The sequence below is a fragment of the Macrobrachium rosenbergii genome, chromosome 21 (genome assembly GCF_040412425.1).
Source record: "Macrobrachium rosenbergii isolate ZJJX-2024 chromosome 21, ASM4041242v1, whole genome shotgun sequence".
In the NCBI taxonomy this organism is placed as follows: domain Eukaryota; kingdom Metazoa; phylum Arthropoda; class Malacostraca; order Decapoda; family Palaemonidae; genus Macrobrachium; species Macrobrachium rosenbergii.
In genome coordinates, this window is record NC_089761.1 from 12,400,784 (window position 1) to 12,426,766 (window position 25,983).

At 43.6% G+C, this 25,983-nt stretch overlaps 1 protein-coding gene across 5 annotated transcripts in view; it reads left to right on the plus strand.

The window, feature by feature from the left end:
• The window catches only part of LOC136849677 (uncharacterized), a 193,692-nt gene that overhangs the window by 65,739 nt on the left and 101,970 nt on the right, over positions 1-25,983 (plus strand). For all 5 annotated transcript variants that reach the window (XM_067123015.1, XM_067123011.1, XM_067123016.1 and 2 more), the window contains exons 3-4: positions 14,117-14,205; positions 19,038-19,248. In XM_067123015.1, the coding sequence (XP_066979116.1) occupies positions 14,117-14,205; positions 19,038-19,248 (300 nt within the window). The remainder of the gene's footprint in view (positions 1-14,116; positions 14,206-19,037; positions 19,249-25,983) is intronic.

The following is a 25,983-nucleotide window of genomic DNA, read 5'->3' on the forward strand; positions in this document are numbered from 1 at the left end:
GGTGTTTGGGCTCTCTCCGGCGAGATTCTCGGTGAATCGGTAGGTTTCATATACGCCTGATCGATTTCCCTCCGCCAAACTCCGCTCCGGCAAGATTCTCGATAAATCGGTAGGTTTCATAGACACCTATCGGTTTTTCCTTCGCCAAACTCTGGGATATGACTTATTAATAGTTGCTCCTCTAGTGTTTGGGGTCCTAATTTTCCCCCTCCTGGAGGCCGGCCGCAAGTCTCGTAACTCTAGTCTGGGGTCAGCAGCTTCGGGCGCATCGTAGAGTCGGGAAATTCCTATGTCCTTTCGTGGACATTTGTAATGTTCCTTTCCTTGGCGCCCAGTTCTCAGTGTCAGTTGCTGAAGAAGTTGCTACCTTTGTTTACCGGAGTCCAAGAGTTGACCTGGTGCTTTTTAAATAAGTTAGCTGTTTATGGAGAATTTTCTGAAGATGTTGTGGCCTTCTGTCTGGTTCTCGAACCTGTGAACATCGTCCCGGAGCGATAAGTAGGTGCGGAATAAGTGAGGGCAAACCTTTTCCGCTTAGCTCGGAATAAAGTGAGGCTTTTTTTTCCTTTAGGGGATTCGTTAGCTCCTCATCCCTTTTCGACGGTTCCTGGTCTACCGTCCTTAAGGTGAAATCAATTAAGAAAGACCCTTTTAAAAAAAAAAAAAAAAAAAAACAAACAAGAAGACCCGCTCCAGGGCCCCCTCGAGGACGTCTCGGATCTCTAATCCGGTGCCGTCTACGAGTTTGGCCTCGTCTTCTGGAAAGGGACACGGCCCAAGCAAAGCAAGGCGGTTACCCCCTCCTTCCTTTGTTGCAGACTCTTTTACGGGTCTCCTTATAAGGAGCTCGATTTGGGAGTCATTGACAACCTATCAAAATATCTATCTACCTCATGGTCCGTGCCTTCCCTTTCCCTGGAGCATAAATCCCAAAGAGTTTAATCTCAAGACTCATTATCAATGAATCACCTGTAAATCCTGCTCCGTTCCGGAATTCTATCGTTCCGGACACCTCCACCTCTTTTTCCCTTCGATCTGGGGAACCTTTGGCGCCTAACCCTTTATGCTTTCCAGCATGAAGGCACCCTCCTATCGGGGGTGTGGGCACACGGAGGTTGGTGGAATTGCATTTCTTCCCTTCCGGCCTGGTATCCCCTTATCCGGGTTTTACCAGACTGTCAGAAGGAGCATGGTATCTATCTGGCAAGATCCCTAAGAGAGCCCTCATCTTCCCTAGGGGCTGGGCACATCGTCTCCGTTGAGAACTCTTAACGGAGTGGCAGGCGGAGAATTCCAAGTTCACGCCAGCTTTGGGGTCTTACTGTGCTCTCTTTGGGAGACCTGCTTCCTACCCCTTGTGCCGAATGTAGCCCCTCTTATCAACAGGCTTGTTTCGAACATAAACCGCTGACGCATTTCCGGGAGACAGTTATCACAGATACGTTGACAATGAATCTTCTAACCCCGGACTTCGCTTCTAATTTATTCAACGTACACCTCCCTAAGCTTCCGGAGTCAATTCCCGGAAACTGAAACAGGGTGTAAGGCAAGCTTGCCAGGCCCTGGAATTCTTTGACTTTAACAGAAACAATGTCTGTGGTATATAATGGTGGTTCGTTGTTTCGGGTCCTGATAAAATCTCTCTTGTCAGGTTTTCTGCAGGTCCCGTTTTATTTCATCAGTCCGGTTGGACAGCTGAAAACACATTTTTCGCCAGCCACATTCCGCCTTGAGCCGAAAAGTCTTATGAACAGTTTCACCTGGGGAATTATTCTTTTCCCCAGGTGGGCGTTGTTACGGTCCGTCCGGGGCTACTAATGTTAATCAGAGCCTCCGTTCTCATGGGTGTCTACCTTACAGGCGGAAACAATCTGATCTTGCCGGGCCCTATCCCAAGTCCGGCAGGAAGTTCCTGTAGTTCAAGCGCCCCCCTGCTCAGGCGGTGGTGCAGGCTCTTCAGGTTCCTGCCCTGGACAGCCGTCAGCCTCTCACTTTCCAGCCTCCACCTCAATGTGTGCGGGTTCAGCCAACACATCAGCCCCTTGTAACTCCCCGTGTGTCTCTGCCTCCCCATGTGCCTCCGCCGAGTTTTCTTTGCTTCATACGAAACCCAAGGAAAGAATTTTCACTAGACATTCTGCCAGAGGCTCTGACCCTCAGGGTTATCATAGGAGCAGGGAAGCATCCTGCTCCTCTCCGAGAATTTGGGAAGGCATACGCTCCAGGGAGGCAATCAAGCCTCCTCCCAGTAGTATTTTTCATATGGGCAGGAGGCTGTACCATTTTTCGGGGCCACTGGAACTTCAGTCCCTGGGCCCAGAGTATAGTTATCAAGACCCGGGATGGAGCTGGACTGTTTGTCCCCTCCCCCAATCAGGTTCTGGTCAGTTACCAGCCATCTGGCCAGTTTCTGGAGGACTTTTGTGTATGGCCTGTCAGGCTTTTTCAGTCTGCCAAGGAAGTTCCCTTCCACTGGAAAATTTTTCCAGGCGTGTCCCTTTATTTTCCTCATTCAATGCGGCAAGTCTCGGTTGCTTACAGTCTTGTGGGTTTGGCTCCTACTGCTCCGTGGAGCCGTAACCACCTCTATAGACCTTTCCGACGCTTCCTTTCACATCTTGGTTGCAGGAAGGTTCTATCCCTTCTTGGGATTCAGACTCGGGAGCAGGCGTTCCCCTTCAAGTTCATACCCTCCTCAATGCAGCCCCAGAATCTTTGCCAGTTTGAACAATACCATAGTTCAACAGCTCCGGTATTAGAGGGTTATGCTAGCCGTGATATCTAGTTGCCTGGCTCATTTGGGCACCCAGCGTCGGGAATTGCCTGAGGTTGCCGGTCATTATAATCGGTTTTCTAGAGTCTTTGGGCTTCTAAGTACACACAAAAGAATCCCACCTGATTCCGGAGGGTAGCCTTCAGTAGTTGTGAATACAGTGGAAGTGGAAAGAGATAGCAAGGGCAACCTAACATTTCATCAACACAAGCATACCTCTCGCCGTGCCCAAGAAAAGGTCTTGGGCTCTCTCCAGTTTGCTTCAGTGGCGGTTCTCCTTCTGAAGTCAAAGCTGGAGTCTATATCCGGGGTATGGCGGAGTCAGGGACGTGTCTCCTGGTTCCTCCTGTTTGAATATTGGCCTCCGGCCTTGAACGCAACTGTCAGGTGCTTATCGAAGTCAGTTCCTCTTTCCCCTCCGGCCTCAGTATTTCCACCGTCACCTCTCTGGGCGGGTGGGGTGGATATTTTTGGCCCCATGAAGTACATGGAACTTAGTCAGTCACGTTCCGCAGTTCTATATCAACGCTTTGGAGGGCTGTGGCAGTCTTCCTGTCCTTGGGGAAACTTCTTCCTCCCAAGAGGATTCATTTTAGGCTGGTTCTGAACAAACAGCAATAGTGCGCTGCTTAAACAAGTGGGTTCAAACTCGAGTTGCATCATTCAGGTTATGGTTCATTCTTCTCCATAACCAACAGGCACAAGTGCCTCTGTCTGCCACCCTTCTCCAGTAGGGGTCCAAAAGGTCACTACCTTTTCCTATCCAGGGCCTCCCCTGGTGTCGGAATAGTCCTTAGTCGGACACAGTGTCGTTAGGTTTGAACGTCATTCAGGTAGTCCTGTGATCTTTTCCTGGTCCTCAAGTAGGTCTGTTTGCAACCCAATTCAGCCACAAAAACTATCAAGCTGCCACGACTGGTATAAACTCAGCCTGCGTCAGCCTCCTCAAAGTTCTGGTGCCCTGGCTTTGTGGTCTTTGTGAATTTACAGTTTGGGAGGAAACTGATATTGATCCTGTTATTACTGTTTTCCTAAATTCAGTCAAGGGATCTTACTCTACTGCAGTATGGTTCTGCAGTTAAGTAACTAGCACTCTTCACATAGTTTTTGAAGCTACAGCAATGATGCGGCCGCATTGGCCCCGGGAAAGTGTTTTGTTGGAACCAGACTCACAGGCCCTTAACTTTCATCCCTAAGGTCTGTGTTTGTCTGAGACCAGTACTCTGTCCACATTCGGTTTCCTGGTCTTTGAGTAATGTATCGGAGTTAGCTTCGGTAACCAACAATCATCTTGTTCTTACCTTTCCTTGTCGGGGAAGACCCAAATTTTTAATCAGCTTAGCTTCTAGTGCTAGTTTTCATGTACTGTCTGCCCTGTCTAGCGGAACCAATCATTTTGGTTTCCCCTCATCAGGGTAGTGTTGCGAATTCCTCACCCTAACTTTCTGTCTACAGTTGGGGGTCCTCATTTTCGATGGTCACCTTGGAAAGTACTCCCCTTTCACAAGGTCTGTCTCTGTGCCCAGTTTTCTCCTTGCAGGCTTTTTAGACAGGACCTCACAATTTTGTCAGGTCCTCTCTTTATTTAAAAAGGGGGGTTACTGTCATTGTGTCTGCTATTAGGCAGAAAGTATTTTCTTAATACAAGCCTATTCAGATTCAATTCTAAAGCTCATGATCTTAGACAGTGTGGCCACTTACATTATTTTTTCATTACATGAATTTAGAGGACCTTACTAATGTTTAGGTGGAATTCTCTTTCTAATGTTCAGGGTGGAATTGTCCTAGTTTTCAACATCTCTATTTAAAGTCTTTAATAGCATAAGAATGATATTTATTTCTCTGTTATTATTTCACCGGCTGACACGGGACCCGATCCAGAAAAAGGATTTTGACAAAGGAAAAATCTATTTCTGGGGAGGGGCCCGTGTCACCCGTGACCCTCCACTGTTTTTTTCATTCTCTCCTCCCATGGTAAACATCATTCTAGGGGGTGGGTGCTATCATGGAATGCGATTAGTGTTGCCTTGTGTACAGTCCGCAGTGGTGCATGGGCTTGTATCGGCACCTCTCTCGTTGGGACTTTTGACATTGGGAATCTTTATAGGGCAGGGTCCTGTGATTGTGACAATCTCACCCTTTACCATATACGACTCCATTTCTTGAGCTCGCTCTGGGGTGGTAACCCCAGCTTTACATTTAGCTTTTCTCTGGTATCTAGCAACGGAATTACCTAGAAATAAGTGCTGAATGGATTATTTCACCGGGTGACACGGGCCCCTCCCCAGAAATAGATTTTTCCTTTGTCAAAATCCTTTTTAATTCACAGTACAGGTAATATTCTGAGATTTAATTTTTTTGTTGAGATAATGATTGTGTTTGGTAGTTTTGTGATAATTTGGAATCATCTGTAAAACAAGGTTGTACATGCTATTGCTGCACTTGGTGTATGTTTTATTAGACAGGAAGTTTAACTTTTTAAAGTTGTGTTTGTGAGTTAGGCTTTGTCACCTTGGTATGTATGACCTAGAAACCTTTAAATTGGGAGGGAAATTAAAGGAAGTGTTGTCTGTCTTGTTAAAAAGCAGTGGGCAGAGGTCAGATCCTAGAAACTTGCATGGGTGGCAATATATGTTTGATGAAATGATGAGATGAAGGAAGTGGGAAGAAAATGAAGAGAAGATAAAAAATTCTGGAATTAATAGGATAAATCACTGGAGCAGGATGAGGTAAAGATTGATTTGCATCTCCAACAACACTCTTGACTGGTCAGCTGGCAGGCTGTATGTGAATAGGACCAAGGTAGTTAGAGCCCACACCTTATTGGGATTGGAGTCCTCTTGGATAGAAGAATAGGTCCTTTTCGTAGTCTCTTGTTAATTGTGGAGTTTAGTAGATATGAAAGGAAAAGAGTACCTTTTCAGAGCTCGGACAGGACATAGGAGCAACTTTTTTTTTTTTTAGTCTTGCCACATCTTGTAAAAGATAGAAAAGTATCCCAAGAAATAGTCCTGATCATCTGGCAGTAGAGTCTTCTTAATTAAATAGGAGGAATGTAAGAGACCTGCTGGCTATTCAGAACTTGATATGAAATGATAATCCATGTAATCTTTTTATATTGTATGTCTGGTGAATTTAAAGGCTAATATGATACCAGAGTGCTAGAGAGAAGCATGTTCATAATGAGACATTATGAGACTGGAGGGCTAAAATTCCTAGGCAGAAGCCTTATCCAGTTCTTAATTAGACATTATAAGGCTGGAGGATTAAACTAAGTTTCATTTTGAGAGAAATCTTTTGGTGGTACTGGGTACTTTTTTTGTCATAGTTATAAGGAGTCACAGGGAAAGAACCACCTAGGACCTGTACTGCAATCTTGATGGCAAATAAAGATGACTGGTTCTTTCTGGAGGTCTGTGTAAAAAGTCCAATAGTAAGGAGGAAAAATTAGGGGAGCTTTCCTTCTACAACACCAATTCCAAAGCCTTGTCCACCTTGCTTACTGCACCTTGAGGGTGAGGATATTGCTATAAAAGAGATGCTTGTTAGAAATGCATCTCTGAAGGTTAAATTTAATGTAATTTATTGTGAGATTTATGGAAAAGTTGGTCCAAGAAGGGAGCTCCATAGGGAGGTTTGTGAGGTGCAGCAGTCAAATGGATGAAAGGGATAAACTTTAAACAATACCAAGTATACATCATAGTATCCATCTCCCAAACTGTTTTGGAAAGGGAGTCATTAGTTTAAGTTATTTTAGGTTAAGCAACATTATGAACAGGTCCACATGAGGGACACCCTGCTGTGAATGGTGCTCTAGCAAACCATGCAATGGAGAGGCCATTTGGTGGCTAGCACCTTATGATTCTTGTTGAGTAAGTCCATGAAAATGTGGTGAGGAAGAAAGCTTTGATGATCTAAGCTTCAAAGATATGGGGAACAAGGTTTCCATGATTTGATAGGTATGCTGCTGATGTGATTGTGCCACCTTTTTTTGGAGTCTGGTTCCCATCTGCATTACATCTTATTCTAGACTTTCATCAGCACCTATGGTTTCTTCTCACACTACTGCCCAACCTATCTAGCGCTAATCTCCCCCCCCCCTCTCCCCACCCCTACCCACCATCTACATCTGAATCTTTAAGGACAGCCTTATGAATTTCTAGAAATGTGACATAGTAGTCTGGTTAGTGCAGAAATAATGGTTTCATCACCTTGAGAGAGTAAAAATTAATTATCCTGCATAGCATTAACTCAAGAGGTGCAGGCAGGTGTATTGGTAACTTTGGTATTGGTATTCTCCAAGTTGAAACTTTTGGCAAGAGTTGTTGAGGAAAAGTTTTGGTGATAAAGGCCTACTTTGCCTTCTTTTATTTTAAGGGAATCCTCTTGTTATGTTTTTGATAGGCTGTGTTTTAGTGGTTAAGCAGGTAAGTCAGTGGTGTCTATGTTATAATCATCACTGCAGCCAGCTATGTACTATACATAAGTTGAGTTAATAAAAACTATTGCCAGCTTTCTCAGTAGTCACTATTGATATATTAATAGTGGGGCAGGCTTACTGTTTAACTACTGAGTTAAGGCATTGTTTAAAAGTTTTCAGCCTTTCAGATTACAGTAATTAGAAATTGGCATGAAATTAAATTGTCAGGTATTCTTCAGTTAAAATCTTGAAAGGTTATCTATTGAAACTGATTGTACCTGTAGTAGAAATTTGTATTAGAATAGTGTTTAGATTTTTCATGAATGTTTATGATTTGGAGTGGCATTAATTACAAGCATTCCATGAATGTTGTTTTTGCCTGCACTAATTGGTGTTGACTTAAGTACCTGTGTTAAATTAGTTTTTGTTCATGAGACTTACCTGTCAGATATATATATATATAGCTGTATTCTCCGAAGACCGACCGAATTTCAAAAAACTTACGACACACGCAGTGGGGCCAGGTGGTTAGTACCCATTCCCGCCGCTGGGAGGCGGGTATCAGGAACCATTCCCATTTTCTATTCAGATTTTCTCTGTCGCCGGTACTGTCAACACCTGTTTTCAATACCTCCGTCGTTGGATTTCAAAACTTTTTTTCACTTGAGTATTCTGATTGTCTTTTGGTTTTTTGACTTTGGATTTGGATTTGTGATTAGGCATACGCTTTTGTGGACTGTTTTTGAATTTGGCTTTGACTTTTCTTTGGTTACGATGTCTGGATCTAGTTCTGCTAGTTTCAGGGTATGTGGTGTGAAAGAGTAAGGTGAGGCTACTGAAAGCTACTGAAAGCTTCGGTAGATCCTCACACAGTATGCATGAGGTGTAGAGGGCATGCTTGTTTGATTGATGATCGCTGTAAGGAGTGTGAGACTTTGCCTGATGCCGATTGGAAGATTTATGATTCATATGTGCGCAAGTTAGAGCGTGACAGGATCAGGAGGTCTCCCTCCAGAAGTGTGTCGGCTGGTAGGAGTCAGGGTAATATTTTGTCACCTGTTAACCCTTCTGTAGACTCTGTTTCACCTATCCCTGTAGTGTTGCCTTCGGGCCCTGAGGTTGTGTCTGCGGAAGGTAATGCCCTGACAGAGATCTTGAACTCCATCCGTGCTCTGGAATCGAAAGTGCTTGCCATCTTTAAGTGTAGTGAAGTGCAGTGATCCCCTAGTGTTGTGGAGGAGGCGTCAGATCGGCCCTATAATGCCTCTAGGCCTGGACCTCTGTCGGACTCCCAGGACTCAGGGAGTGGGCAAGTCGAAAGCCGCAAGAGGGTTACGGGGGCCCCCCACCGATCTGGCGTCCCTTCGGCAGGACCTGTTGACGATTCCCAGGCTGCCAAGGATCGTGCTCGCGCACGCATCCTGAAGGACTGCTTCTTGTCCTCCGATCGCGCCCTCCCGCTTAGGGGTCTGGACCTCTGGAGGACTCCCGCTTGGAAGAGAGGCTTTAGAGAGGAGGACGCTTCACGCCCTTTCTCGGCGTTGCTTCTTCACCTGAATGGTTGGCGTTCCCCGCCTGCCAAGAGGACCAGGACATCTTCCGAGGAGAACGCTTTTGAGCGCCCCAGTCGCTCCAGGGAAAGAGCTGTCGTCGCCCCTGGGAGAAGGAAGAGGGCGTCCCCTCGCCCCTCGTCTTCTCACAGGAGCAGCCCTTCTCCTGAGAGGGGAGTCTTCTCCTTTTCTAAACGAATTTCTGCTTGATATGCAGCGGCAGTTGGCGCGCTTTCCTTGCTGAGAGGGAGTCTGAGCAGCGTCGACGCCGCAAGGACTTGAGGCTGCCTGTCAAGAGGTCTAAGAAGTCATCCTCCTGCTCCTCGCTCGTCTTCTTCGCCGCAAGTTCACCCAGCCGCCCTCATCGCTCGTTGGATCGCTCGTCGTGACGCTCTCATCGAATCAACGTTCCTCAAGCTGCTGGACCTGACGCTTCCCATGCTCGCCAGGGCGCCCCTCGCAGCTCGGCAAGACGCTCAGCTGGATCCTGCTGCTCAGGGCGTTCGCAGACGCTCGACTGGAAGCTCGGCAACATGCTGCCGTGCAGGGCGCTCAACAGGACGCCGCAACACGCTCGACTGGGCGCCGGCAGCACTCTCAGGAGGGCGCCTCTTTCAGATTTCAACGGGGCGCCAGAGCAATCTTCAATAGATTCGCTGAAGCAGAGGTCCCATTTTCTTCGTGATCGGACCACAAGGCCTTAGACTTCCCCCAGGTTCCGGAAGTCTCTCCTGTTGCTTCCATTGAAGAGGGAGAGTGTCTTGTGAGTCGGAGTCCTGCAGAGCAGGAGCAGCCTCCTTCCTCGTTCTTCGGACTACCAGGTTTTGACCAACCTGCTAAGGGACTTGTTTGCAGATAAGTTTCAACCCTTCCGCCCCTCTCTCTCCTCCTTCGCAGTTAGCCTCTTCCAAGACCAGGAGATCGCTGGGGTTCCTTCAGATGAAGACGCGTCTCTGGCTACCAAGAGGCCTTCAAAAAAGATCAACACTTGGATGGAGGAAAGGAAGACCCAAGGCAAGACTTCTTTTGCCCTGCCTCCGTCTAAGCTGAGCGGAAAGGCGGGTTTGTGGTATGAGACAGGAGAGGAAGTCGGTTCCAGAGTTCCTTCCTCTTCCCAAGGAGACTTCGCTAGTTTGGTCGATGGTCCAGGAGGTCCCTCCTTTCTTCAACCAAGGTGGCTTGGACACTTTCAGAAACGGACCATCACCTGAAGGGCTTTTCCGCACGATGGAAGTTTTTAACTTTTTGGACTTGGTGCTTGGGGGCCTTGGACTTGAAGACTTAAAGTCCTGACTCGATCAGTCTGGGGAGCTGTCCAGCGTGTTGATCTGCATGGACAAGGCCATCAGGGATGGCTGGATGAACTGGCTGCTCATTTTGTACGGGCCTCTTGAAGAAGAGGGCCTTGTACTGTAACTTTACACAAAAGTCAGTTTCTCCTTTGCAGAGGGCAGAATTGCTTTTTGCCCCTCTATCTAGCCATCTCTTCCCCCCAGTCCTTGATCAAGGATCTCGCTGCCAGCCTTAAGGAGAAGGCCACTCAAGACCTCTTGGCCCAGTCTTCCAGACGTCCAGATGTCCCTTTGTCTTCCTCTCAGGGACAAGCCTCCAAGAGGCAGAAGCCCTTTCGTGGTAGAGCTTCTTCCTCAAGGTCCTTTCCTCAAGGAAGAGGGCTTTCCAGAGGCGGAGCCCCTTCTAAACCTAGGGGCAAGAAATGATGTGCAGACCTCCAGACACCAGTAGGAGCCAGGCTTTCATTTGTGAAGGCCTGGAGAGCAAGAGGGACGGACTCCTGGTCCCTCAAAGTCATCGAGAAAGGCTACAAGATCCTGTTCCTCGAGTTTCCACCGCTGTGCTCAACGCCCAGGGATGTGTCGCCCTCCTACCATCAAGAGAAGCAACAGACCCTTTTCGATCTGCTATGGTGCAGATGCTCGAGAAAAGAGCCATGAGCACGTCCTGGAGTTGGATTCCCCAGGATTCTACAGTTGGCTGTTCCTGGTACCGAAGCAGTCGGGAGGGTGGAGACCAGTCCTGACGTCAGCAGACTGAACCGCTTTGTGGTGAAGGAAAAGTTCAGGATGGAGACGTCTCAGTCTGTTCTTAGGAGCTTTAAGACCAGGAGATTGGATGGTTTCGCTGGACCTCCAGGACGCTTACTTTCACGTCCCCATTCATCCCCAGTCAAGGAAGTACCTGAGGTTTGTCCTGGGGGACAACTTTTCCAATTCAGAGCTCTTTGCTTCGGGATAACACAGCACCGATGGTTTTCACGGTGCTGATGAGGAATGTGGCGCGATGGCTTCACCTAGCAGGAATAAGGATCTCGCTTTATTTGGACGATTGGCTCATTCGAGCATCTTCGGAGGAGAGGTGTCTGGAGGACCTGAATACGACTTTGGAGTTGACGAAGTCCATGGGACTTCTAGTGAATTTCGAAAAAGTCCCATCTGATCCCGACTCAGTCCATCGTTTATCTGGGGATTCAGATGGATTCAGTGGCTTTTCGAGCTTTTCCGTCCCAGGAACGATAGCAGCACTGCTTAGAAAAAGTTTCAGCCTTCCTGGGGAAAGAAACATGCTCGGTGAGGGAATGGATGAGTCTGCTGGGGACCATTTCATCGCTGGAGAAGTTTGTTTCCCTGGGAGACTGCATCTCAGACCGCTCCAGTTTTTCCTTGCGGAGAACTGGGAAGACAAGGAGGACCTAGAGGAGACTCTGAAGATCTCTCTCTCTGCCAAGGACCACCTAAGGTGGTGGCTCGATCCCCTCAAAGTTGGCAGAAGGGGTTTCTCTCCACCTTCAGAACCCCGACCTAGTGTTGTTTTCCGACGGCCCACGGAGGGATGGGGAGCAACACTAGGGGAGAGGAAGTGTCAGGCACCTGGAGAGGGGAACAGGTGTCCTGGCACATCAATCTAAAAGAATTGGGAGCGATTCTGCTGGCCCTCCAATTCTTCGAGGATCAGGTTTCAGGCCGAGTGGTACAGATCAACTCAGACAACACCACAGCCCTGGCATACCTCAAGAAACAGGGAGGTACTCACTCTCGGTCCCTGTTCATGCTTGCAAGAGAGATCCTGCTGTGGGCCCATGCTCGGCAGATTACGATCCTCACAAGATTCGTGGCAGGAGTCGAGAATGTCCACGAGGGATCTTCTCAGTCGGCAGCGCGACAACTTCTTCCGACCGAGTGGACCCTTCACGAAGAGGTATGTCAGGAGCTGTGGAGGGTTTGGGGACGTCCCTTGGTAGACCTGTTCAGCGACGTCCAGGACGAAAAGGCTTCCTCTGTACTGCTCTCCTGTGCTCGACCCAGGAGCAGTATCAGTAGATGCCCTCCTCTGGGACTGGAAGGATCTGGACCTTTATGCCTTTCCCCCCTTCAAGATCTTGGGGGAAGTCATCAGGAAGTTTGCGTCTTCAGAAGGGTCAAGGATGACGTTACTCGCCCCCTTTTGGCCGTCGACAGAGTGGTTCACAGAGGTCATGACATTCCTGGTGGACTTCCCAAGGACGCTTCCCATGAGAGTCGATCTTCTCAGACAGCCCCACTTCGAGAGGTACCAAAAAACCTCCCGCTCTGAGTCTGACTGCATTCAGACTATCGAAAAGTTGGCCAGAACGAGGGGTTTTTCAAGACCAGTGGCAAGGGCTATTGCCAGCGCCAGGAGAGCCTCCTCCAATGCGGTGTACCAATCGAAGTGGGCCAACTTCAGGAGATGGTGTAAGATCAAGGGGATTTCCTCAACCACAACCTCTGTGTCCCAGATAGCCGACTTCCTTTTTTATTTAAGGAAGGAACAAAAGCTGGCAGTACCTACCATCAAAGGTTATAGAAGTATGCTGTCAGCGGTCTTTAGGCATAGAGGTCTCGACTTAACCGACAACAAGGACCTTCACGATCTTTTAAGGTCTTTTTGAAACCACTAAGGTGGCTCAGCCAAGGCTGCCTTCCTGGAATTTGGACGTAGTTCTAAAATTCCTTATGTCCAGTCATTCAAGCCTCTACATTCTGCAACCTTGAAAGATGTGATTAGAAAAACTGTTTTCCTAACTGCTCTGGTGACAACGAAGAGAGTTAGTGAAGTTCAAGCCATCAGTAAGCATATAGGTTTTAGAGGCCATAATGCAGTATGTTCTCTAAGCCCTTTGTTTCTAGCTAAGAACAAGAACCCGTCTACCCCTTGGCCCAGGACCTTTGAGATTAAGGGTATGACGGAAATTCTTGGACAAGAACCAGAGAGAGTCCTGTGTCCTGTCAGGGCTCTCAAATTTTATTTGCAGAGAACTAAGGAATGTCGAGGTCCTTCGGACAATCTGTGGTGCTCTGTCAAAAGGCCAGATTTGCCTTTGTCTAAGAATGCACTGGCATTCTTTTTAAGAAGCACCATTTTAGATGCGCATTCTGACGGTCAAGACAGTGACATGAGTTTATGGAAAGTCAAGGCTCACGAAGTGAGAGCCATTGCTACCTCAGTGGCTTTCTAGAGGAATATGTCTCTCAATGACCTTCTGGGGATGTGAAGACGACTTACGAGAATTGCTGTGCGCTAGGGCCTTACGTTTCCGCAGATGCGATTTTGGGGGCAGAGAGCAACACTCATCCTATCCTGTAGAAAATGGTTAGGAAGTGTTTTTTATGGTTGTTGGGTCGGCCACCGGGGGTGGACGTCCCAGTCCTTAGCTTATGTTATGGCATCATGACGTAGCTAGGCTTGGTCAGGTGGTTGGTTATGATTCGTTTGCCCTCATAGTATGGTCATATGGTCTAGTCCCATTGTGGTCACGCCCCGTGGACAGATCATCTAGAACTCACCAGCTATATAGGTCACTACCTTGCTGGAGACTCTAGTAAAGCAGAAGCAGGCTTGGGTGACAGTAATCACGAAGTCAGCTATGCTAACAGGTAAGGAACCAAGGCGTCAATCGCCTACATATTTTGTTTCCTAAATCCTATTCTGTCTCTTCCCACCTCCAATGGTGGGATTCAGCTATATATATATCTGACAGGTAAGTCTCATGAACAAAATGATATTTTAATGATAAAATAAAGTTTGTTCATACTTACCTGGCAGATATATATAATCATAGTGCCCACCCACCTCCCCTCAGGAGACAGTGGCACTAGAAAATGGGAATGGTTCCTGATACCCGCCTCCCAGCGGCGGGAATGGGTACTAACCACCTGGCCCCACTGCGTGTGTCGTAAGTTTTTTGAAATTCTGTCGGTCTTCGGAGAATACAGCTATATATATATATATATATATATATATATATCTGCCAGGTAAGTATGAACAAACTTTATTTTATCATTAAAATATCATTTTTAAACAAATAAAGTTTCTAAAGTGTTTGCTTTTGCTTTGCAGGGTCAGCCATACATGTTACAGATACCTGGAGGGTTTGCTCCTGGTAGAATAGCACATGTCACAGGAACCTTTACTCCTTCTGCTAACAGGTAATCATATTTTTAATGTCATTCTGAAACAGCCCTTTTCACATATTTTCATAATTTCAGGTGAATATACTCCATCTGGGCCAATGCCTACCAAGCATTATGCATTGAGCACTGTAGGCAGTACTACAGTTACTGTTCACCTAGCTGTCAAAGTTCTTTTAACTTTGTTTTATTCAAGTTTTCACCTCTTGTTTAAGAACAACTCCTATGGGTTGACCATGTGAGTCATAAGTTGGGAGACAATGGAACACAGGCTGTTGATGTATGAAGTTTTCACCTCTTGTTTAAGAACAACTCCTATGGGTTGACCATGTGAGTCATAAGTTGGGAGACAATGGAACACAGGCTGTTGATGTATGTTCAGATGGAGCCATTGTTACCTGTGTTATTAATATTGATAAATAGTTTAAATGGACAACTGAGTTAACAATCTTAACTCTTGTAGTACTGGCACAACCATGCAGAGGCAATCAGTTGCAGTTAACAGGACCAAGTGGACACAAACTATTGCCATTTAGGGTGTTACAAACAAACCATTAGGCCCACATCTATTAGACGTCCATTAATCATTGACTGGGGAGAACCACGACTTGGATGCTTTTATGGGTTATCCAGTCAGGCAAGAACAAACCTGAAATGGTCATAAGGAATCTTGGAGCAGTATTTGTAATCATGGAGTAGGTTTTTCCTTAGCATTTACTCTGTTGTATTTATATTAATTCTTAATATTTTTAAGGGCCTCCATAATAATAATAAAGCAGAATTGTGCATGCAAATAGTGATAAGGGTGAGTTGATTGCATTTTTTTGATGACAGAAAATTTCTCTCCCTACTGAGAAATTGTGTTACAGGGAGACAGCAAGTCTGCTTCATCAGGTGTACAGAATATTCTTTGAAAATTCTACAAAGATTTTAGCAGATGATGACAACAAAGTTTTCTAGATATTTCAGTATTGATCAGCAAGTAGAATTTTTTCAACAGTGGAAATACTGTAGAGGTGCCTAGAATAATTTGTTGGCATTGTTTTAAGAACAGTAAAAACTAGATTACATCTCCCTTTCATGGAGGTAGCATTGAGTATTCAGTCAGAATGACCGTAAGTGATGATCATCTGAACATAAACCAGGCAGTGGAACTCTAAGAATTAGAGAGTTGTCTTTTGGACATGGTCCTGGGAGTGAGAATTCTCGTAGCAGTACAAGCTGCTTAAGATGAAAGATCAAGCCCCAGTCATTCTTGATACTTGATAGAGCATGTGAGATAGAAAAGCAAACCTAACTAATGATTGAGTTAGATGCTAAGAGAGGAGGACTTCCTGAGCATAGCTCTTCAGGAGTGAGGTAGATCTGTGGAAGGACCAGTTTAGGAAGAAGATAAGGGATACTTTATATCCATTTTCTTGTCTATGTAGCATACTAGACAGGTTCAAATGAAGCATTTCCAGGGTTTGGAATGAGAGATCATTGTCTTTTTGTCAGAAGGGCAGAAAACTATGATAGGGTAGTTGAATGGTTAAAGGATTGTTAATTGAAAGTAAAAACCAAATTCCTTATGTGAATTTTTTAAAGTGATTGTGTTGTTGTGCAGCTGTGTGCTCAGAAATAGTGAGATTTGATAACAGAAGTGCAGTTATCTCAGCCTGCCACCTCCACACCCCATGAATTTGAAACATATCTGTTTACTCTATTGCATACCACTGGAATTTGGCTATTGTAACTCAGAAAAAAATGTCCTGATTTGCCACAGCCCTAAGACAAAAATGTCCTGATTTGCCACAGCCCTAAGACAAAAATGTCCTGATTTACCACAGCCACATTAGGGCCTGGGTATTCTTCACATCATTGTCTCAAGGTAAGACCACCCAAAATTTACTGTTCATTACTAGTGAGATGGCGCATGCTACGCTGCATGGGGCAGAAGGGCAGTTGAAGGACTCCTTGTTTAAATGCGACTGCCAGTCATGAACTGTGTCCTTTGTCGCACCACATTTGATTTTTTATGGGAAACAAAATTTCAAAACAAAATTCAAGATTCATAATTAGTCTGCATTGTCAACTGTGAACTCAATCTGATCAAATGCTTTGTGTTGTTGATTATTTAACTGGTTGTACAGGTCTTGACCTATGCACATTTCTTCTTGTATATTGAATGTAACTTCGTCTGGAATTTTTGACAGGCCTGGAAGCCCCATTTCTAAGCAACTTTCATTGTGCATTTGCAGTACTTGTTGAGTTTCATTAATTGCTCTGTCGGATCCACTTTCCCCGAAGTAGTCTGAGAAGACTTTCATCTCCAAGAAGGACCAAATCCCATTCATTCTCCATAAAATAATCCAAAGGCTTCAGAGCCTGGAGATCGTCTTGAACCTTTGGAAGCCCCAGAATCCTTTGGAATCTGGAATTCTCAGAAGCCTTTGGAATTCATTTCCAAGAACATGGGCTTATTCATCTCCAAGGATGTGGGCTTTCCCCAAAGAAATCTTCGAAGCCTTTTGTCTCCAATTTTGTCTCCGTAAAAACTCTGTTGTTTAGTATTGTGCAAGAAATCCAAAGGGTGCAGAGCCTGGAGATTGTCTTGAAGCCTTCGGAAGCCCCAGAAGCCTCTGGAATTCCCAGAAGCCTTTGGAATTCCCAGAAGCCTTCTGAATTCCCAGATTCCCTACTGTCACCCTGGGGAGGACAAGAAAGATTCACTTGGGAATTATTATTTAGTATTGTTTGGTGTTTTGATTACATTTACTATATTTAATGCAATGTTTTTTTATATTTTGTTGTCTTCAAAGTATGGTTGCAGAAAATTGTTGTACATTATTTAATACAGTTAGGGATCTTGATTTACATTGTTTTGTTGTATGTAATAAATTATTTAGTCTGTGCATGTATGCATATCTATATGTACACAAGGATCACCCCCGCTACAATATTTTAGTACTATTTATGTGATGCAGTACAGTATTGTTCTTGAGACAGTACAGTAATGTAGTTTTATATTTACTGTGCATTTTCTTGCCTGTCTTTTTTTTTCAGAAAGAATTAGGGTTTACTCATGTTAAAGAAGGAACACAAAAATGCTAAAGGTTTTTTTTATATTGTATGAAAGTTGTGCAGTTTGCTAAATTTTGCTAGGCTATACTGTATATATTTTTAGAAGCAGTTCATTTTGCAGATGTAGCTTTTAATGGTAAGTACAGTAAATTATTATTTTAAATTGAATGATTATTAAAACATACTGGTTAGGATAGGCTATTAATTATTTTATATGGAATTGCTGCCCATTATAAGCCATGCGGGGTGATTCCAGAGTATCATGTAGGCTATATGTAAATCTTTTTTATATAAGAGATTTTGTTAATTATCAGGAGGGTAGACCCCCAAACTGTCCATTGATGTGCTTCTATTGTGCAGTATTTGTAAATTTTTTCAAATAATTTTTGTGGCAGATTGAAGATTGTTTTATTCTTTCCACTCTTTTGTCTCATGCATTTTCTGCCTGAATTCCCTTATAGTCCAGGTCTTCAGCTTTGTCCTCCATGATTTCTGGACCCTCCTACTGGACTTCATTCTTCTACTTGTACAGTATATCTACTACTGTACTTTTCAACCTGAGGGTCTTCATCCTTTCTCATGACATATCTAAACCATCTCACAATTTTAGATCTCGATCCATTTTCTTGCTGCTGGACACCACATCTCTCCAGTACTTCATCATTTGTTATATGATCTTCTCTCTACATTCCATCCATGAATCTTTAACATTCTGTAGCCACACCTTTTGTGCATGTCCTGATTTATGGTCTCTTAAGCTTATGTTAATAATGTTCTGTTGCTTTTCCTGCAAACATTTCGGTGGATGAGGTTTGTGATTGAATAGCATACAGTAGTTGTATTTGAGCATTGTCAAAACATTTTATTTCAAGCACATTAGAGTAAGATATTGACTCGAGTTAACAGTTATAAAAGTCAGATCTCGAACATTCCTGTTTGGTCTATGTATGCATGTTTCCTTTATTTCTGTTGTTTAAAAAGCTCTCATAGGCATTTTTGTTGTATATTATTGTTATATACTTTGTTTATTATTGTAAGTATTTGTTTCGCTTGAATTTCTCTGTTTATAATCGTGTAGATTTTCATCCTGCTTTTTTCTGTCTTCTGTATTGATAATCTTTTCTGATAGTCTAAAGACTTCATTATTAATTAATTGAGTCTAAACAGTTCATTATTAATTAATGGAATGAAGCATGAAAGGACTACGGTACACTATTTAATTTTGTTATCAGAGTTGTCATATCCAGCATTTTGTATTACCCAACTAAATTCTTTAATACAAGTTCTAGTGCAGTGGGATTGTTACATGTTTATACTTTGATAGTTCTTGGAACATATCATTCATTACATGTGGTGTATGTTTTAGGATATCAGTTGATGTGCTGTACACTATAATACTGAGATTGTTTTCTGGTTGTGTGGTGCAGGTAGGAGAAAATCATCTCAGAAGGACCTGATCAGTCATATTGATGGTATTCCTTTGTTCTTAACAAGTCTTGGGTATTATTTTTGGTGTGTATAAGGCAGTTGCACACTAAACTTACTGGATGCTTGAGATCATTGTATAGCATGATATTGTATCTAGTTGGTTGAAAATCTAAGCAGTTCGTAAGATGATTTTATATAATGAGTGTTTTTAATTGTAATTACTGGAGTGTTCCTTCTCAAAGATAATTTGATGTAGACTTTATCAAATATGTACTGGATTCATTTTATGCATTTTAAAACATATTGTAAGTTATTATCTTAGCATTAGTAATGTATGGACTTAATCATTTTATTTTCAGCTTTATACTGAAGTTGCAATCTGGTCCAACTGGAGACCCAACTGATGAGATAGGTCTTTGTATATATGGTCGTGTTGCAGAGGGCATTATTGGTAGGAATGCGTTTACACGAGCTGCAGGGTGGGGGCAAGAAGAAGCAACAAACAGCATTGCTTTAGCAAGAGGACAGAATTTTGATGTGACAATACTATGTGATGCCATGCAGTTGAAAGTATGTTTTTCTTGTATTATGCTTTTTAACAATTCTGTAGTATGTTGTAACTTCTTATGCCTATGGGGATATAGCTATAGCCTTTTATATTAGGGGTGTCCTTCAGTGCAAGCCAGAATTGTTGTTGAACTTGGTAACAAGGAGTTAACTGATGGTTAGGGGGTTAAGTGAGTGATACCCCTCACTCACTTACGGATGCTGTCCAAATTTCTTCGGCTGTTGAGCAGTGAAGTCATGCTTCCTGGTCTCTCCCTTTGTGCTCATTGGACTGGATGAGTAGCTTGCTACCATTGATTTCTATGCAATTGTATTGGATAACTTTTGTATTGTGTTCTCTTTGATAGTATATTATGTTACATTGGTCTGGTTTTCCTATCATCATGGAGAAGAAACGTGACCAATGCCGGTGCAGAGGATTGGGTGGTCATGTAATCATTTCATGTGGGGACAGAGATTGTACTTAAAACTTTCCCCATTGATATAAATGCAACCTGGTCCTCTCTCCAGTAGGAATAGTTTGGTAGTTTGGTAGAGGAGGAGGGAGGACAGGAGGCATTATCCAGCTACCGATACTACTGGACTTCCTGAGTTTTTTGAACCCTTATCAGTAAGCCTGTTTGTGTGGAGTACATGGTCTTTGGATTCCATAAATTCTAGCTACAGGATGGGTTGTTCTTTACACTCTCCTTCAGGGGAGGGGATGGGGTTCAACCAGCACTACCTTCTTGCTAGGTGTGCCCTTGTTGTGTGTGTGTGTGTGTGTGTGTGTGTGTGTGTGTGTGTGTGTGTGGCTGGCTGGCTGGCAGAGAGAAGCAGTGCATGTTCTTGTCCACCCCCCCCCCATTTTCTTGCTCAGTCACGACTGAGTATGGGAGTGGGTGGTTTTGGGGTCTGAACTCTGTTCAGACATCAAAACTGCTAGATCTCATCTGCCTTCTCTGATGAGAGGTGCTTCTGTTTCTGAACAGGATTGGGAACGGGTGAGGGAATTGAAGACTGGTGTGAACCCTTCTTTGTTGGAAGAACTGGTGGCTACTACAGAAACTGAGAAAACTGACAGATGTTGTGAAGCACATTTCACTATCTCTCTTAAGTACACGGAAAGTGTAGTGACCTTGAGCTTCTTTGCCCATCTGCATTGCTTCTCCCTCTTGCCTTTCTGGGCAAGCATGGTTGACTTAATGCTGTCTACTCCCTTCATTGTGTATACTGTTGCCAGACTGAATGGATGTTGGGCTACTGATGGTGTACAACATACATCCAGTTTATTTATGATACTAAAAGTGCTGTGAGGATCAATATGTATGCAATTATGTTACACTCAGTCTGGTATGGTCTTTCAGATTATAGCACCTTCTGTCACTGTCTCAAGTACAGGGGTTCCATTCCTATGCCGCCTCGTAAGCTGAAAATTGTCATCAGCCAAAAAATTGTCAAAAATCATCAAGAATCCTAAGAAATCCTTACTTTTAATGCTTTGGGTGTATTGAAAACGATGTAAACTACATTTTTTTGAGTTTCATAAAAAAACCTCCAAATTTTGATTATTCTGCCATTTTGTAGCCATATTTCTTACGTCAGATTGGCATGATAAGTGTTGTAACCCCGGAACATGCGTCGTAAACCAGGAAATAATTTCTGATGAATATATTTGAAAAGTGTTGTGACCTCGGAATGTTGTAAGCCGGACCCGTCATAACCCGGAGACTACCTGTAATGTTTAGCCTTAGTAGCTATAGTGCTTGGCATGTATGCCTAAAATGTATAGATTGATCAGTCAAGCAATGTTTATGAGCCTATGCTTTCCCTGAAGATGTGTAGCTCTCATATCTTTTTGTCAGTGGGTACATAGGCTTTATTGTGTACAGATATAATGGATGTTTGTGATGCAATTCCCTGTGATGATATACACATGACATTTTAGTCTGTTGACTAGGACATGATGGCTTTGCTTCAGTAAGTTTATTTTTAACTGATCTAATGGAAGTATACAGATTGTATATCACGATTTTGATAGGTTGTGTTTTAACCAAAATTGTTGTGAGAAAAATTACAGGGGAAGAACTCATGGTTATTAATGCATCAGGCTCTTTGTGGGAAGCCCAGCATTTACCTTAGGGAATTTATACTTTTAAAGGTCCTTACCTCCTTTCAGTACCCCAACAGCAGAGTTGGGCTGTCGATAAGCTTGGAAGTAATAACTGCCATTCTTTTGTGAACCTTATTGAACGGAGTACTTGGAGGTTCAAGCAGCAAGCAAAGCAGTTGTTCAGACTGCTGTGGTTGTGTTCTACTTGTTGTGTTTTGAATTGGATTAACTCTCCGATCAAGTGGACAACTTCTTCACTACTGTAGAGGATACCTGAGTAGCATCATTTGTGACTCCTTCCGCAACAGAAATGAAAGTCATAGCGTATTAGATTTTGCATGAAGGGGAAGTCAGGCACAAACTGGGGCAGGAAGGGATCACAGATCTCTCTTTCCTTCCCACTGTTACTGATCTCTCATTTCTTCCCATTGTTACTGTCAACACTTATTCTCTCACTTTCCTCAAGTGAAGAGAGATGAATGTTGGATCAGTGGTAAACTCGATGGTACCCCTTTCCAGAGGTGACATGAAGTCAGCAATAAAAACGGGAGCAGTATTTTGTTAACCCCTACCTCTAGGAACTGTTGGGCCGTTGGGTTCTTGGGTTGGGAGAAGTCAACTTCTCTTGGAAATTTATTTAGCTCTTCTGTCCATTTAGAGTTACTTTTCATGCCTTTAGTGGTATATGGGGACAGGGAATGGAGTCCTAAATACTTCAAGCCTTTGTAATCATATCAAGACTGCCTCCTTTCCCTTTGTCAATTACTGATATCATCTTACCTTCCCCTTCAGTTTCTCCAAGATCTGTAGCCTTGGCAACAAGGTTTAAAGAGATGATGGAAAAAGGCACTAGAAGTTATGAAGGGCCAATCGTTGAAGTTTTTCACTGGCACCTCTCTTGAGTGATAGGGCAACTGGGACTGGAGTAGGGTCTTTGAACCCTAATCAGTAAGGAGTATGTTCTGCATACTTTCTTTTGTCAGAATGGTGCAAGTCATGCAGTAGTCCATCTCAGGGAATGACTTTATGCTTAGACAATCTCAAGAAACATGTACAGTACTTTTGAGTACATCTATCAGAACTCTGTAAGTTTCTCTTATCTATTGTCTGCTATAGGTCCTTCATTTTCAAAAGTAGTTTTGAAGTAAAGACAGCTCTGCCAGTGGATTCTGGGTTCCCATCTGAATGTCCTAGACTTTTCTTAGGTATACATGTTGATTGTTACCTGGTCAGTGGACATTTCCTGGGCTGGGCTTCTCTTCTGGGAGTGAGAGTCCCTCTCCTTTTTAAGAGGCCAAGAAAAAAGATGGAAGTTGGATCTCTTGACCAATTATACAAGTTCTTGGTTATGCTCTTTAGCCCGATGCCTGTCCTGGCAGAAACAATCTGATTGGCTTTTGCAGGTTGTCCTCAGTCACATATTGTCTCACGGTCACCATCTTCAGCTCCCCTTGATTTTCCTTCTCCCCTGTTGCAAGCCAATTCTGTGAACTCTCTCTCCTCCTGAAATTCATTGGTTCACAGATGCACCAGAGGAGGGCTAGGATACTCTTTAGCATTGTTCGTGGGTTTCTTCTGACTTCAGAACTTGACTCATCAGTAGATCAACATTTTTGGAGTATGAGAAGTGTTGCTTCCTTGCAGACTTCAGAGAATAGTTAATAGGTAATTTGATATTGCTCTTGTTACCGCACAACCATGGGGGTACTTTGCTGAGCAAAGAGGATGGCTTTGCTTTCATTTTGTTTGGAAGCATTTGTAGATGTACGAGTTAATGGTTCGTCACACTGTTGAGCTGTTTGCCTGTTAGGAGTGGGCTAGACTAGCCCAGTGGTTGGAGTCAATTTGGTATAGAATAGTTCTCTGTCAGATGGGGAAAATTCCAGTTTGATATGGGGGTTGTCCTTATGTTCATTTTCGTAGTTTCCATGCTGAACAGAACTTGGCAGCATCCCATTTCCTTGGGATAATAATGGAAGTTATATTATAAAAATCAGAATATGCTTGGCTAACCTGCAGTGACTGTCACTGTAGTCATCTGTTTTCCCACCAGATAATGCTAGAATGTTTACATTCTTGTCATATTTCTTCATGCCAACCTGTTATATGGACGGTTGGATTGGCATTTGTAATATTTTGTTGATTTCTGGCTAATTTTCTCCTGTACAGTGTTTGTTTCTGTTTTTACTTTATGCCATCTACAACAAGCAGAGATAAAGCATTAGGCTGTATAGGAAAGACTTTTTGATAACCGAATGTTTAGATTTTGCAAGATGACCTCGTAGCCTATGTTATTCTAGCTGCTTAGGCATAAGGTTGGTTTTCTTGATGTGTAGTTTTTGAGTGATCTAATGAGAGGATGTAAATTTTGTGTAGTATCGGAAGGTGTTAGAGGGTGATATTTACATAAACATATAGTTAGGGGACACCAGAAGCCTACCCAGTCTTTTCCTTTTGTCTTCTGGTGTTGCTTCTCCTTCATTAACCTACCCGATAGCTTAGGTTAATCCCTCTCTCTCATTCTCCTCCGCCTTCTTTTGCTCCCTATGCGGTTCAAGAGAAAAAGAATTATTTACATATATTTTATTAGTTAGGATTTCAGTAAAAAATATTAGGGCCATGGTGCCCCCCTCCCCCCCAGTTTTCGTCCCTTTTCGGTTTTCCCCATGAGAGAGAAGGTGTGGGAGCCTTGGCATCTGTCTGTAGCCCGCCATCTGGACTACCCTGCGTCAGTTGGTTGTTTCCTCTGACAGGGAACCAAGGTGTGTCTGCGGACCAATGTTCTATTCCCTTTGATAACTCTCTCTTATCCGTTTTTCCCAGTTCAGGTTTGGTGCCAAACTCGTGGTGAGTTTAGTGGTTGACACTCACATTTGCTGGGTCCATGTTGCCAGCTGTGACAAGCTGAAATTGGCTAAACATAGCAGTTTTTTCTGCTAAGTTGGCAGTACTTGCTGGCTCACTTAACATCCCTTTTAGAAAGAATGATTGTGATGTATGTGAACCGGTAGAGTTACGGTTTCAGACGTATTACAATTACTTCAGTAGTTCTGAACCGCGTCCGTTCGTCTGTTATCTTTTGCCCCCTCTTGCTCAGTTTTTCCCCTCTGTTGCCTCATATTCGTCACCTAGTGACAATTATTCCTTTTCGTATAGTGGTTCTTCCTCTTCCACCGCCTCTTTAACTAGAGCGAGTTGGCCTTATTTTAGCACAGCTTCTCGATAATTGCCTCTTTGAAGTGTTGTGCAGTCTCTCCGACTGTTGTCACTGCTACATGATGACGTCAATCCACGCAGAGGATACTTGATTGTTGTCAAGGTTATGTGGTGATGTCATACAAGAATCCTCTCCCTTCTCCACCTAAATGCTACCTGTTCCTCCATCCGGTATTTTCACCCGGCATTCTGTGTTGTCATTACTCACGTTCTGGCTGTATTTCACCTCCTCCACCTCAGTTCCTCTGTTTGGACTAGAGGAGTTTCAACCATGTTTTGGTTGATTCTCCTTTAGTATTTAAGCAGTGCATAGCTCGCTTTGTTCTGTATTCTCTTCCTTTTGCCAAATTGAATCTGTTAACCAGGACTCTTTAGTTTACTTCTACCTCGGCTCCTGTTAAAATGAGTAAGAAGTTAACTCTGATTATGGTAGGGTACATTCTCCTGAAGTAGAGCCTTTGGGAAATGGATGAACAGTCACAAGAGTATTACTTTATCTTACTATGTTTTTAATGAAATATGAAGCTAAATACGTAACTGTTTAATGTTTAATAGCTATGCTCCTAACACAAGCAGTGTTTTGTACTCACAACTGTGTTTGTAGATTGAGCTCTTAGGAACCAACCAAATAAGACGATGTGCCAGCATGTTGCTGGCGTAATGTGTTCTTCAGAGGCGACCTCAGAAGTGTTTCCTTTATGCTGGTTCTCAGATGCTACAGCATCTTTTCCAGTTTTGAAGCTGCTTAGATCTGGGTTAGGACTTGCTTTCGATATATGTTTTTTCACCTTCCTCTGTTCAATTTGCAAGTTTCTAGTTCTTGGACCAAGGTAGAGAAGTCTCCTCTATAGGTAAGGTAATTGGGCCTAATTATGAGGTGAAAGTACCTTTGATTTTGGTATTTTGTTCTAACACTACAGCTTGATTACTGCAAGTGTAATACTTGCATGTGATTGTTATTTTATGTATGTATATATGTATGTACGTTATGTAAGCATATATATGTGTAATGTTATTGCATGCATGTGCAAATATGTATGTATATGAATGTACGTATGTAGATATGTACCGTATAAGATTATAAACTTTACACATGTAACCATAACTGAAGTTTTGGACTCCCAGTTCAGTAGGTTGTGTGGATCCTGAGAAGGCCGTGTGCAGATTTTCAGAACTGTCTAGAAAAGCATCAAGTAGAACATTTGGTAATGATAGTCCTAAGGGGAGGATACTTTTTACTTTTTATTATATTTTACCCCTATCAACTTCCTGATATCCTTCTCTCACACTCTTCACACAGGAAAGCTCAGAGTTTGGAAGTCTAGATTGGACAGTTGTTATTCAACAAGGCCTTTGAGCCATGAGCATTTCCTGTCTCAAGTTTATTCTTATTACTCCCTTTTCGGTGAGTCATTCCGTTTGATCCTGGC